This window comes from Schistocerca nitens, chromosome 6 (assembly GCF_023898315.1).
Source record: "Schistocerca nitens isolate TAMUIC-IGC-003100 chromosome 6, iqSchNite1.1, whole genome shotgun sequence".
NCBI classification, from domain to species: Eukaryota; Metazoa; Arthropoda; class Insecta; order Orthoptera; family Acrididae; genus Schistocerca; species Schistocerca nitens.
The window spans coordinates 511,265,394-511,280,690 of record NC_064619.1 but is presented as its reverse complement, the minus strand read 5'-3'; the positions used below and the strand labels follow the sequence as shown (position 1 = coordinate 511,280,690).

Genomic DNA, 15,297 nt, shown 5'->3' with positions numbered 1-15,297 from the left:
CTTACCTAGCCTGAGTTCTTAAATCGAAGCCTACAAGACTATCCCCTTTTTTGTTACCTAAGTGGATACGGCTGAGGTTCAAACCAAGCAATATTTTTGTATCTAAAAGTACAAGTATTCCTTAAACAAGTGCAACAGGTATGGTGCTTTGGTACCACATGCAGTGTGTCCAAAAGTTTGTGAAATGGACATTACATCATGAAAAATGAACGTCTTTGGGAAAAAAGACATTCTGTTGAAGAAGAACAATGATTGAACTATTGTGAATTTCCTTTTGTTTCAGTTACAATCACATTTTACGACAAAATTATAACTGTTCTCAGCTGACACTAGCCACTTACGTATACTATTAGTCACGGTTGGCATTTGGTGAACACAATGCAAAATACATGCACTGCTTTGTTTGTGAATGCATATATTGTACATTTTGCTTCATGAAATGTCACCCACCATCAATAGCACCTAAAGATGGTCAGTGTAGGTCAAAACCTATTATGATTCTATCATAAAATGTGATTGTATCTTAAATAAAAGGAAATTCATAAAAATCAAAGTAATAATCACTTGTTTTATTACAGCAGTTCAGTTTTTAGGATAATAATACAGGCAAAATGTTTGTATTGTCAATCTGGAATAAATATACACTGTCTAGCTGCATCTATCTGAACACACTGTAGATTGAGAGCTCAAGTATGAGATGTCATGAATAATAATTTGTAACTAAATACAGAGCATTGTAATTTAAATTAAATAATAGCCATTAGATTTTGAAAACTTACTAAACTACATACCTTATTTATGAAAGCATCCCGTGAAATGTTTCCAAGGAACATTGATAACTTGTTTGTTGATAGAATGGCATCAATGTGGTCCATAAAGCCTCCAGCTACCACAACTGCATCATCAGGAACCTCAACTTCAGCGATACAAACACCAGAAGTGCTGTCATATATCCTGAACATACCACCTAGAGATGACTCAGAACCCATGAACCATACTCTAAGTCCACCATCACTAAGGTAGAAAGACTTAATATATGAGCTCTGATATGTATTACATAGGTTCACCAGTTTTACTGCACATACATTTGTCCTCTGCTTTGTAGATAAACATGATGCCATATCTGCAGTCTCTGAAATTTTGAAACAAAAAAATAAAAAAGATGGGTGTTATTCAGAATTGCATTTGATACAACACGTCATTGTCACCTAGAAACTTTTGGATAGGCACATACAAACATACCTTGTGAATTACTTTCTTTCATTGCCAGTGAATTGAGGTAAGTCTTCCATGTTGTTTTATATGACAAAATCTTATCCTTTCTTGTAACCTGAGGAACATTCAGTGATACCGAATCATCACTATGAAAGAAAAAAGAATGAATTAGTAAATAACACAAAGTAAACAAAGTAATGTTTGTTGTTTGAATATGATATCTTTTCTGAAACCGCACTTTGTGACAGGTTTTTTTTTTTTTTTTTTTTTTTTTTTTTTTTAATACCAATTACACCTAAACAGCACCTGTGCCAAGTAAATAAGAAATGAAAACTGTAAACTATTGTGCATAATACCAGGTGTCAAATAAGAAACATAAATACAATGAGATACTGAGACACTCAACAATCATATATTCAAGACAGACATGAAGATGGATGCCCCTTACAAAACCATTTTCCTGCATATTTGAACTTGTAGATGTTCATGCCACTTGATTTTAACATGTTGACCACATCATGTGTGTTATGCTATTTTTTCTAATGTAATGTATTATGAGTGCTGGTTGAATGATCAGACTCAAGTATGCGTTACACTTTTAGTTCCAGATATTGGACTTTGGATCTGTTAACATATGGTATTTGACTGGAATATTGTACAGTACTCTCTTCTCTTTTCTTTAAAGTAAATTACACTGACTGTTGATGCACAGACTGATTGTTCCTATATCTTCTACCTTCATGTTGCCCCTAAAGATGGCCACACATACTTCCGAAACCTTGATAAGGACATGTGATGAACCACTCTGTGCAATGCTGTACAGTAATTTTGTGGAAGAATTTGGACTGTTGAAGTCGCTTGAAGCTTGATTGATTTTTATTCATGCAAGGTTTTGCAAGCATACCAATACACACATGCTTGAGTGTGTGTGCTGAAAATGTACAAATTTGTATAAGCAAATGTCATTTGTGATGCATTATTCATTAACTATGTTGATCAATGTGAAGCACAGAAAATCAATTACAAATTGCTGGAATATATTCAATTATCTCTGCATCAGGGCCATTAAATCGAGAGCCTATCATTGTAATGCAAAGACAGATATCGCATACCCTATACTTTTAACAAAATGTAAATCACTTGACCGGGTTATAGAAAGAAATGTCATTATTAAAAAGATAGATTCTCTTACAGTCAACTACAGAAGGGAAAAATGGAAGATATTTATTTATCTGGGGGTAGGAAGAGAAGAGGTAGGTAAATCATCACTCACAGATTACAGATGTATGTTTGAGGTTCCATAACCAATTCAATTTGTGAGAAATCATAATACTGCTGTCAGTCTTTTGGGTTGAGTTATAACTTCTCCCACGATTTTATTTTGCTTTTTACTCAGTGGCATTATGTGTGGTACGAGGCCCAAATACATTTCCCCACTGATCCTGAAATAATTGCACTAATCATGTGGCTACATATCCAAGCCACAGAGTAACTTATTGTGAAAATAAGTTTTTCATTTCATTAACCAGTGTTCACACCACACCTAATGTCTCCTTTTCAATTTTTTTTTTTTCTTGTTCCCACATTACAAATGTAAAGCTGGCCAAATGAGCTAATCATTATGATTGAAGCCATACATATTGGAAGCACAAACTAATGCCTGAACAAGTATGCTTGCACTGTGTGGATTCAAAGGGGATTTGTGCATGTTTGCACATGTATGCTTCTCAAGCTTGCAGTTACATGTGTGGTGGCCTTTAAGGTGTATTGCCACAGAAAGTGGCACACCCCTGGATACACGCATTACAGTGCGGCATGATCGGTGTGTTATAATGTTGATCTACTGAATATCATTATGTGGATCATGGCATGTGGATGTTTATAACATAAGTTTTGTGTAACGTAACTAACTATGGCATGTATCTTGGTACTTATGATTTGTTTGTGAGCAGTACAATCACATTGTAGCATTTTATATTTTGCTGCCACAAATAATTTTTTTTTCCCCACTGGGTTGCTTGACAATTTCCAAATGAATTAAATTAGCTAATTGCCTATTAAATAAGGCATGTGTTTAAAAGAAATACATTCTGATGCAGAAAAAGGACTGAAGATGAATAACTGTAACTCTAAACTTGTTGTTGTTGTTGTTGTGGTCTTCAGTCCTGAGGCTGGTTTGATGCAGCTCTCCATGCTACTCTATCCTGTGCAAGCTTCTTCATCTCCCAGTACCTACTGCAACCTACATCCTTCTGAATCTGCTTAGTGTATTGATCTCTTGGTCTCCCTCTACGATTTTTACCCTCCACGCTGCCCTCCAATGCTAAATTTGTGATCCCTTGATGCCTCAAAACATGTCCTACCAACTGATCCCTTCTTTTAGTCAAGTTGTGCCACAAACTTCTCTTCTCCCCAATTCTATTCAATACCTCCTCATTAGTTACGTGATCTACCCACCTTATCTTCAGCATTCTTCTGTAGCACCACATTTCGAAAGCTTCTATTCTCTTCTTGTCCAAACTGGTTATCGTCCATGTTTCACTTCCATACATGGCTACACTCCATACAAATACTTTCAGAAACGACTTCCTGACACTTAAATCTATACTCGATGTTAACAAATTTCTCTTCTTCAGAAACGATTTCCTTGCCATTGCCAGTCTACATTTTATATCCTCTCTACTTCGACCATCATCAGTTATTTTACTCCCTAAATAGCAAAACTCCTTTACTACTTTAAGTGTCATTTCCTAATCTAATCCCCTCAGCATCACCCGATTTAATCTGACTACATTCCATTATCCTCGTTTTGCTTTTGTTGATGTTCATCTTATATCCTCCTTTCAAGACACTGTCCATTCCGTTCAACTGCTCTTCCAAGTCCTTTGCTGTCTCTGACAGAATTACAATGTCATCGGCGAACCTCAAAGTTTTTACTTCTTTTCCATGAATTTTAATACCTACTCCGAATTTTTCTTTTGTTTCCTTTACTGCTTGCTCAATATACAGATTGAATAACATCGGGGAGAGGCTACAACCCTGTCTCACTCCTTTCCCAACCACTGCTTCCCTTTCATGCCCCTCGACTCTTATAACTGCCATCTGGTTTCTGTACAAATTGTAAATAGCCTTTCGCTCCCTGTATTTTACCCCTGCCACCTTCAGAATTTGAAAGAGTATTCCAGTTAACGTTGTCAAAAGCTTTCTCTAAGTCTACAAATGCTAGAAACGTAGGTTTGCCTTTTCTTAATCTTTCTTCTAAGATAAGTCGTAAGGTTAGTATTACCTCACGTGTTCCAACATTTCTACGGAATCCAAACTGATCTTCCCCGAGGTCCGCTTCTACCAGTTTTTCCATTCGTCTGTAAAGAATTCGCATTAGTATTTTGCAGCTGTGACTTATTAAACTGATAGTTCGGTAATTTTCACATCTGTCAACACCTGCTTTCTTTGGTATTGGAATTATTATATTCTTCTTGAAGTCTGTGAGTATTTCGCCTGTCTCATACATCTTGCTCACCAGATGGTAGAGTTTTGTCATGACTGGCTCTCCCAAGGCCATCAGTAGTTCTAATGGAATGTTGTCTACTCCCGGGGCCTTGTTTCGACTCAGGTCTTTCAGTGCTCTGTCAAACTCTTCACGCAGTATCTTATCTCCCATTTCATCTTCATCTACATCCTCTTCCATTTCCATAATACTGTCCTCAAGTACATCGCCCTTGTATAAACCCTCTATATACTCCTTCCACCTTTCTGCCTTCCCTTCTTTGCTTAGAACTGGGTTGCCATCTGAGCTCTTGATATTCATACAAATGGTTCTCTTCTCTCCAAAGGTCTCTTTAATTTTCCTGTAGGCAGTATCTATCTTACCCCTAGTGAGACAAGCCTCTACATCCTTACATTTGTCCTCTAGCCATCCCTGCTTAGCCATTTTGCACTTCCTGTCGATCTCATTTTTGAGACGTTTGTATTCCCTTTTGCATGCTTCATTTACTGCATTTTTATATTTTCTCCTTTCATCAATTAAATTCAATATTTCTTCTGTTACCCAAGGATTTCTATTAGCCCTCGTCTTTTTACCTACATGATCCTCTGCTGCCTTCACTACTTCATCCCTCAGAGCTACCCATTCTTCTTCTACTGTATTTCTTTCCCCCATTCCTGTCAATTGTTCCCTTATGCTCTCCCTGAAACTCTCTACAACCTCTGGTTCTTTTAGTTTATCCAGGTCCCATCTCCTTAAATTCCCACCTTTTTGCAGTTTCTTCAGTTTCAATCTGCAGTTCATAACCAATAGATTGTGGTCAGAATCCACATCTGCCCCTGGAAATGTCTTACAATTTAAAACCTGGTTCCTAAATCTCTGTCTTACCATTATATAATCTATCTGATACCTATTAGTATCTCCAGGATTCTTCCAGGTATACAACCTTCTTTTATGATTCTTGAACCAAGTGTTAGCTATGATTAAGTTATGCTCTGTGCAAAATTCTACAAGGCGGCTTCCTCTTTCATTTCTTCCCTCCAATCCATATTCACCTACTATGTTTCCTTCTCTCCCTTTTCCTACTGATGAATTCCAGTCACCCATGACTATTAAATTTTCGTCTCCCTTCACTATCTGAATAATTTCTTTTATCTCGTCATACATTTCATCAATTTCTTCATCATCTGCAGAGCTAGTTGGCATATAAACTTGTACTACTGTAGTAGACATGGGCTTTGTGTCTATCTTGGCCACAATAATGCATTCACTATGCTGTTTGTAGTAGCTAACCCGCACTCCTATTTTTTTTTATTCATTATTAAACCTACTCCTGCATTACCCCTATTTGATTTTGTATTTATAACCCTGTAATCACCTGACCAAAAGTCTTGTTCCTCCTGCCACCGAACTTCACTAATTCCCACTATATCTAACTTTAACCTATCCATTTCCCTTTTTAAATTTTCTAACCTACCTGCCCGATTAAGGGATCTGACATTCCACGCTCCGATCCGTAGAATGCCAGTTTTCTTTCTCCTGATAACGTCGTCCTCTAAACTTATACTTATTAAAAAAAGTATTTCCAAACTAAATAGTATATGGTTGCTGCTAAAGTCAAAAGTACTCAATGTACCAGCATTTTATTTATTTATTTATTTTTGTTCTGACATCCATCAAGAATGGAAACACGGCAGGCCATTCTTACAAATTCAAAATAAACATGTTACTGCATATGAACTGTAATTATGAAGGTACAGCTCTGTAGCAGCTTGAACAGGTGTCAGCTCTGTTGTTTCCAGGGTTTCACCTTATCTGAAATGCAGTCTTTGAAGTATCCTGTGATCTCTTACAGCCTACGCCTTCTGTGCAGCAAACCTCATCCTCCAGAGTTTCTAACATCGCCACCAATATCCCCTTTAACAATTTAACCTCCTCAGCACTAAAATTATCCACACTGATGGATACTACCTTACCTCATTCCTTCTCATGTATGCAAACAATATTTCACTACTCTGAACAACAAGCCACATCTAATGTATCACTACCTCCCAGTGGTTAGACTATACACAACATAACTACTTGTCAGTCAGGCTCCACATTCTCCCATAGCAACTCCCCAGTGCCACTCGATATACAATCATGCTGTCCTAACTCCAAACACAATAAAAGACATGATCATAAGAAACCTACTACCTGTTAAGTCACTGCATGACAGAATAAGTACAGTCACTGCATGACAGAGTAAGCACAATACAGTTCAGGGAACATACGAAAGAATGCTGGCTGGAGATGGTACATGGCTATATCAGAAGCATTTGGCCACCAGCGACCCCTTCTGATCAGCTGTAGATGACAGAGGCGCCAGACCAAAGTCTGCAGCCTCTGATGGGGACCCAGAGCAGCCAAATCGCACGCTACTCAAATGTATGCAGGTATCAATATGCACCGCAGTAGTGGTGGTGGTGGAGGTACAGTAATCTGCTGGTTGCTACATGTGTAATTAAGCCTTCATTTCACTGTTCATGGATTATGCTGACTGCCTTGTACAACAAGTTTTTGACCTCCAAAGGCTTTCTTGTTGTTCCACAGTCACTCTGTTCACCTGACCTGACACCTTGTGACTTTTTTCTTCTCCCAAAATTGAAAAAGTCTCAAAAGAATGTCATTTTAGGACTCTGGAGAACATTCAAAAGAATTTGACTGAAATGTTAAAGGTCATATCATGCTCCTACCAAGACTGGGAATGACTCCACCAGTGTACAGCTGCCAATGGGAACTACTTTGAAGGCATAATATTGTTGTTTGAAAAAAAAAATAAAAACTTTGGTAAATAAAGAAATCAGCTTCATTACTTTTCTCACACACCTTGTATTGCACCCACTATGGCACTCTCTGCTGTCATTTTTCACTGCATTTACTTTTACTAGGAAAGCCTTTGGTGGGACTACGGCTCCCTCTTAAGTTTAACAGCTGCTTGTTACTATTCAGACCATTTCTACCATTACTCATATTCCATTGCTGCTGATCCATACTACCCCTGTTATTATTCTCATTAAACCACTGGTAATTCATTCCACCCCTACTGTTCCGTAGCTGGCAGCATTTCATATGCATATGCACCTTATATCCACAACTAATACATCATATATTTGATACAAATACATTTCTCTGATATCTTACCCCTAGCTATACATCAATCTCCTCATACTCTAATGCCAACCTCACTGCTGCACACAGGGTACCAGTGGACACCCTCCTAGACATCCCTGGTGACAAATCACTCATCAGGAAAGCATAGAATGCCATTTGCTTGGCCTCCTGTAGTACCAACTTATTTAACTCCTCACTACATTTTAGCTCATATGTACGTACATTAAGCTTTCTAAGTCTATCCACAAAATCCTCAATGGCTACATTATACCTATTAGAAATAAAACTCAATTGTTCACAGAAAAACTGTGTCTATTTTGCATCCTGTATCTCTGTGCCAATACCTGCTTGATTTTTTCAAAAGTTTCTGCTTTGTCCACTGCCTCTGGGCAACATACGAATGACTTTTCTTCCCCTGACATGTGCAATATACCTATCTTTCAACAAGCCCAACTCTTCATCATTCTCCACTATTTTATTATTCATGGATGTTTTCAACGCCCTCACCTGTGCCACATAGTTAACCAACAGTTGTACAGCTTCCCCAACAGTGACATTGTGTTTCTAATTTCATCATTGCAGCAACCTTACTCATTTTCGTGTACTCAGCCATAATAACTTCAGGGACAGAACATTCCTTAACTACTCACATTACCATACTTAATTCTTATGTTTAATCATGACCCACCGGCAAGGCACTGGTAGGGCAAGTGGTGTGGTTGCAGGCCAGTGGGACCCCGTAGATCAGGCTGCTCCAGCTTGTCGGCTCCATTGTGAGCTGTGGAACGCTCCCTGCTCCAGGGAGCCGTGTCGCTCACTGTGAGCATTCAAGTGGGCCAGCACGCTGGCACGTGGCACGTGGCATGGCTGAGACAGGTGGCAAGGCAAGCGTTTTGACGTGCCAGCTGTGTCTTACAAGACTGACAACCTCATACTCTTAGCTGCTAAGACGTGATGACATGCTACACCAGGAAATACGATGTTCAGGAAATAAATAAGAAACAACTGTTTTAGAGGAAATTGCATACTAAATTTATTGGGCCTCTGTAGCTTGACATTTTCTTTTCATTACAAGATCGGAAATATCAGTCATCAAAGTGTTCGCAGCATTAATGCGAAGGATGGCCTTCATTGTTGCATCCTGAAGAAATGATTGTTCCTTACTTTTTACTCGTTGCATTGCTGAGAAAAGCTGCTCACAAAAATACGTAGATCCAGACATGCACATGATCTGAGTGGCATTGTTGTGAAGCTTGGGAAATGTTTTTTGCTGTAATAAATGATACCATCATGACAAATCCAACGTGTTGTAGTACCTCTCTTTCAACAAAGTTGAATTTTGCAAATCAATAATCTCTAACTGAAGTGACGATGACAAGTCATCGAGGGGAAACTGAAAAAGGAGTGCTGAACACCTTAAGTTCCATTTCCAAACTAGTGAGGTCTCAGAATCATTTTTCAAACGACGTGATGAGCTGCTTTAACTTTGCTTGGTAATCGCCAAAAGTAGTACCTTCAGGTACTTTTAAAGAAGCAAGACGATTGAAGGACGTTAAATGTCCATTACTCATGTGCCTCTCAAATAAACGTAACTTTTCCATGAATGCTTTGATCTGGTCGTGCATCTCAACGATTAGCTGCCCTTTGCCCTGCAATGACAGATTTAAATTATTTAGATGCATAGTTATGTCAGTTAGGAACACCAGGTCTGATATCCATTTTATATCATTCAGACAACGCATTTATTCCCATTTCATTCTGAGAAAAAGGGATATTTCCTCACAAATGCCAAAGAAAACATCAAGAACTTTTCCCCGACTCAGCCAATGAACTGTACTGTGGTAAGGTATATCCCCATACTCCGCTTCCATATCTTTCACGAATCCTTTGAATTGGTGATGATTCATACCGTGACACCGCACAAAATTCACACACTTCACGACATCTTTCATTATGCCACTTAGCTGTACTGTTTCAGCACACAGTGCCTCTTGGTGAATAAAACAATGAAGAGTCAAAATGTCTTTCCAGAATTTGTCCCCAAGTTTATTTTTCAAACAAGAAGCAAAACCTTGGTGATGCCCGATCATTTGTGGTGCACCGTCTGTCGCTACAGAATGGAGTTTATCCCACGGCAAATTCATATTGTCCACTGATTCACAGACAGCTTCAAAAATGTCACGTCCTGTTGCGGTTAATCGAGTGGTACCACATCCAAGAGTTCTTCAGTTACTTGCAGCTCCATGTCGACACCACGCACAAGGACTGCAAGCTGAGCACAGTCCGATATGGTGGTGCTTTCGTCAAGCGCTAGCGAAAATGAAACAAAGCTCTCCACCTTTTTCCTGAGCTGTGTCTCTAAATCCGCTGCCATGTCCAGGATTCAATGAGACATTGTTTGCTTCGACAGGCAAACCCCTTCAATTGGCTCCACCTCCCTTGGAGACAAACATTCTGCAACTGCTACCATGCACCATTTTACGAGTGGTCCCACCGAAAACGACTTGGCACTCGTCGCAATGATGTGAGCGACCCTGTAGCTTGCTCGAATTGCAGATTCAGTAGTGTTTTCTCCGCTCTCATTCACCTGAAAATTATAAACGCATTACAGAACACAAACTATGTTGCATGTTTTGGTACCCTCCGTATTACAAAACCGTTTTTAAACTCACGTCTCCTGGTATGTCATTCTTAAGCCTGGCTACCAGTTCTCTGCATACAACGCCTTCTACGTGATCATTGTGTGCTGTGTATAATGTCGTTGCATATGGTACCTCTTCGCAGAATTAAATACTTTATGACATACAAGACACTGCGGACAACCATCCCTATCAATGAATAGAAATGTATCCTCCAATAGAGGTACAGGGCTCCCGCGGCTAGTCATAGCTGTCACTGAACACGGATTATTGCGTCAGTTGCGGCTGCATGCGGCCAGGGGGCAGTGTGTTCGCTTTCCCCCTCCACTCAGGCTTTGAGCTGCCACAATGAGCACTCCGGAGCACTCCAGCTCCCTGGAGCTCGGTTGGAACAGCGTGCCGTAGATACATTGACAACAAAAAATAATTTTTTATTAACTTCAGATAAACATTACATAATTAGCAATGTGAGACATACTTGCCTCAGTCCAGCAATCAGTGTGAAGCAGACATGCCTCATTCCAGTGACCCAGGCCTGTGAAGGCTTACAGGCATCAACTTTGGCGCTGGTGAGAAGGAACAGTGTCAGCTCCCTGCAATGCTGATGTTGGGCAGTGAGACAGCTTATGACATGACAGTAGGCCACTGCCATGGCACCAGCAGCACTCCAAGTTGTGCTGTGACAGTGTCCTGCAGCAGTGGACACCTGCACTTAGGCACAGTGATGTCCATCATGCAGGTGAAGGAAGACTGATGTGCATGGGACATGACCTGCTGCCCTATGGCAGGAACTGGACAGCAGAAGGTGCAGACAGCAGGACAGCGGCACCATGGCACCAAGTCCCACAAACAGGCTCAGTGCTGGTGGCAGCTGGCCTGATCCGGTCTCGTACCCATGGCTGCAGCTGGCAGTGCCCAGGCCCTCTTGTTGTCTGGCAGGGACCTAGCATCATGGTGGTGATGCTGGACTATGAATGCCTCTGCCTCAGAATCTGCTATTATTTATTTGACTCTGAGGCACATTTGTTACACTAAAACCCCAAACCCATTCACATAATTCATAACAAGAGTCTGGTCCTGGTGTGACGACATTGACGTACATGCTATGGGTATTACTGCTGCATGATGCAGTTTTCCACTAAGTATGGCTAGCCCATATCACCATTCTTTTGTGTACACATTAGTCTGACCCAGATATTGCCACACTGTAATTCCCATTCAGTGGTAGCTGGACATAATGCTGCACCGCAGCTCCTTCAAAATTATCTCAAGTTCTCCTAAAAGCAGGTAGTGACACTACAATGGGAAAAGAGCCAAAATGCTGTGTGATTAAACATAAGTGACTCACTACAACTGCCTTAGTGTCTGAATCTGTGCACTGTGATTTATTTATCTTGTAACATACAAATGCTGATCACTGGATTAGAGCATAGAATACATAAAAAAGTGGGTAATAGAATTTCACTAACATAAAACTACAGTTAATAAGACAGAGCAACATTTTAATGCTAATGCAACTTTTTTGTGAAAACTCAGCAACATTTACATTCCAAGATTATTGATAAACTACGACCTACTCAAATATTCAGTTCATCCTTCATGAAATCTTCAACTGAGTGGTAGTATCGCTGAAGCAGAGTATCATATAAGTTTTTTTTTCCTTTTTTCTTCTTTTCTTTTCTCTTCTTTGGTGAATCTAACTGAAGTAACACTGTTCACGTTTACGTCGCACTTCACTTAGCGTAGACCGAGACTGTGTCCTAGGCATGCCCGATGTTAACTGACTGGGCACGGCCCATGCTGCCGGAGTAGTTGTTGTCATGCAGGCAGAGGTCGCGTCTGAATTCTCGCGTGCCCTCTGGTGGACGGCACTCTACTTGCGGCAACTACCGTCCGTGACGCGCCGTGCCAATGTGCGCCTCCCGCGATCTTTCTGGTGGCTACTACACTCCTCCTCCTTCGGGGGGTGAAGCCACTGTGATCCACTGCGTCGGAAGGTGGAGCGTCGGGCAGGAGCGATGACCTCCACATCCATTGGATGGCCGGAGTCGAGGGGATCTGCCAACCCTCGAGCTGGAACCTTCGAATATGGCTGGAAGTGACCCACACGAAGAGGCCCCCGTCGTCCCACAACCGGAGCTCGGGACAGAACGGATGACAAGCTGTCGAACTCCGGATCCTGTTCCACCTTGGGAGGGGCAAGACCCAGTGGCGGGGACGAAGGGGAAGGGACGACCACAGGTGAACTAGCACCCTGAGAAACCGGGCCTGCTAGGGGGGCCGGCTCTCGCTGGGGCATCTCGAATGATGGCGATGCCGGTGCTGGAGCTACTGGAGGCTGCCAAGGCTGAGAACCATCGCAGTGCGGCAGAGTCACAGTGGGGAGAGGAGGTAACGTCCCCTGTGAAACCAATACAGGTGCCGGCAATGGGGAAGCCGGTGTCCGAGAGGCCGGAGGGTGGGTGCCCGAACGTGGACGTAGCTGATTTTGGTGACGACGTACCACCCGATCCCCTACCTGCAAGGTATAGAGCCGGCGGCCATTGCGGCGCAGGACCACCGCCGGTATCCAACGTGGATTGCGACCAAATCCACGGGCCCAGACCGACATACCCAGTGGAAAGCCAGGTACTCCGTTTTGTGAAGACTGGCGAGGACCAGGCTGGAGGAGGTGCAGCAGAGTCCTAGGTTGACGCCCATGGAGGAGCTCTGCGGGGCTGCGGTCGCCCATTGGTGTGGTCCGATATGCCGTCAAGAAAAACGTCAAGGCTTCCTCTGCAGGAAATTCGTGCACATACTTTTTCATCTGCGTCTTAAATGTGCGCACCATGCGCTCGGCTTCCCTATTCGATTGTGGATGGAAGGGGGGAGAGCAAACGTGCCGAATACCGAAGCGCCTACAAAAATCCTGGAAGGTCTGCGAAATAAACTGCGGTCCATTGTCTGAGACCAGGGTGATTGGCAGACCTTCCACAGAAAAGATTTTTGCTAATGCCTGGATTGCAACTTCGGAAGTGGTTGAGGAGCAGCAAACCACATATGGGAATCGGGAATAAGCATCAATGACAATGAGCCAAAAGCCATTGAGAAACGGGCCCACAAAATCGATGTGAACCCGTTCCCATGCTTGGGTTGCCGGCGGCCATGAAGAGAACGCTGCCCTGGGAGATGCTTGTTGGCTCGCACACTGGGAACAGGCGGCCACCAAGTGCTCAATTTCTCTGTCAATACCGGGCCAGTACACATGTCTGCGAGCCAAGGTTTTAGTACGGGAAACACCCCAGTGCCCCGCATGTAATAACGTGAGGACCTCCCTTCGTAAACCTGCAAGAACAACCACGCGAGGAGCTGTATCATCGGTAGCCAGAAGGAGAACTCCTTCCAAGACCGAGAGGCGGTCTCGTAGAAGAAAATAATTATGAAGAGGGTCCGAGGCCCGGCCCGGAGGGCGGGAGGACCACCCCTGCTGAATGAGGCGAACTACTTGCCGGAGAACCGGGTCAGCCGCCGTTTCCCTGGCGACTCGAGAACTAGTGATCGGGAAGCCATCAACTGCTTGGCGGGATGCCACATCCAAATGAAAACACAATCTCCTCTCGATCGGACGTAGGATCCGGGCCCACCGGAAGACGGGAAAGAGCGTCGGCGTTGGCATGCTGTCCTGTAGGGCGAAAATGAATGTCATAATGGTACTTAGAGAGGAACAAGGCCCAGCGCTGTAGTCTGTGGGCCGCCCTATCCGGAATCTGAGAGGTGGGGCCAAATAACGATATTAACGGCTTATGGTCAGTGATTAACTGAAACTTCGTGCCATACAAGAAAGGGTGAAACTTGGTAACAGCGAAGACAATGGCCAAAGCCTCTTTTTCCACCTGGGAGTAATGGGCCTGCGCGGGACTAAGCGTTTTCGACGCAAACGCCAGAGGTTGCTCGGAACCATCTGCGTTGCGATGGGCCAGGACCGCCCCCACCCCATACTGCGAAGCATCTGTAGCCAGGACCAACGGCTTATGGGGATCAAAAGTAGCCAAACAAGCGGCTGACGTGAGGGCTCTTCAACGAGGTGAACGCTCGCTCGCATGCAGGCGACCAATCAAAAGGAACACCCTTGTGTAGAAGGCAGTACAGGGGGTGGGCTATAGTGGAAGCCCTGGGAATGAACCGGTGGTAATAGGCTATCTTGCCTAAAAAAGCTTGTAACTCTTTCAGCGAAGTGGGCCGAGGAAGGTTGACGATACCTTGGACCAAACTTCCTAGTGGCTGGATGCTGTGCCGAGATATGGTGTAGCCCACATACTCAATGGACGGTTGGAAGAAGGTTGACTTATGCAGGTTGCAACGCAAGCCCACAGACTTGAATTTGAGAAAGAGGGTGCGAAGGTTGTGCAAGTGGTCCTTCGTGCTGCGGCCTGTGACAATTATGTCATCCGGGTAATTAATACAATGAGGGATTGTCGACGTGACATGCTCAAGATAACGCTGGAATATCGCCGGGGCACTGGATATTCCAAAAGCCAACCGCTGGTATTGGTAAAGGCCAAACGGGGTGTTGACGACCGCCAGCCGTTTGGAGTCCTCATCAAGTGCTATCTGATGATAAGCCTCCGACAGATCGATTTTCGAAAAATAGCGGCCTCCCGCCACGGCGGAGAACAATTCATCAGCACGAGGCAAAGGATAGGTGTCCACCACCAATTGGGAATTAATGGTGGCCTTGAAATCGCCACAAAGACGTAATTTTCCCGAGGGCTTCTTGACAATAACGAGGGGCGAAGCCCACTCACTGGAAGAAATGGGAAGAACGAC

At 42.9% G+C, this 15,297-nt stretch overlaps 1 protein-coding gene across 1 annotated transcript in view; it reads right to left on the bottom strand.

Moving 5' to 3' along the window:
• Positions 1-15,297, bottom strand: part of LOC126263434 (spatacsin) — a 351,500-nt gene that overhangs the window by 276,424 nt on the left and 59,779 nt on the right. Inside the window, exons 6-7 of the mRNA XM_049960526.1 lie at positions 1,243-1,361; positions 792-1,132 (exon numbers count right to left, since the gene is read on the bottom strand). Coding sequence (XP_049816483.1) covers positions 792-1,132; positions 1,243-1,361 — 460 coding nt within the window. The remainder of the gene's footprint in view (positions 1-791; positions 1,133-1,242; positions 1,362-15,297) is intronic.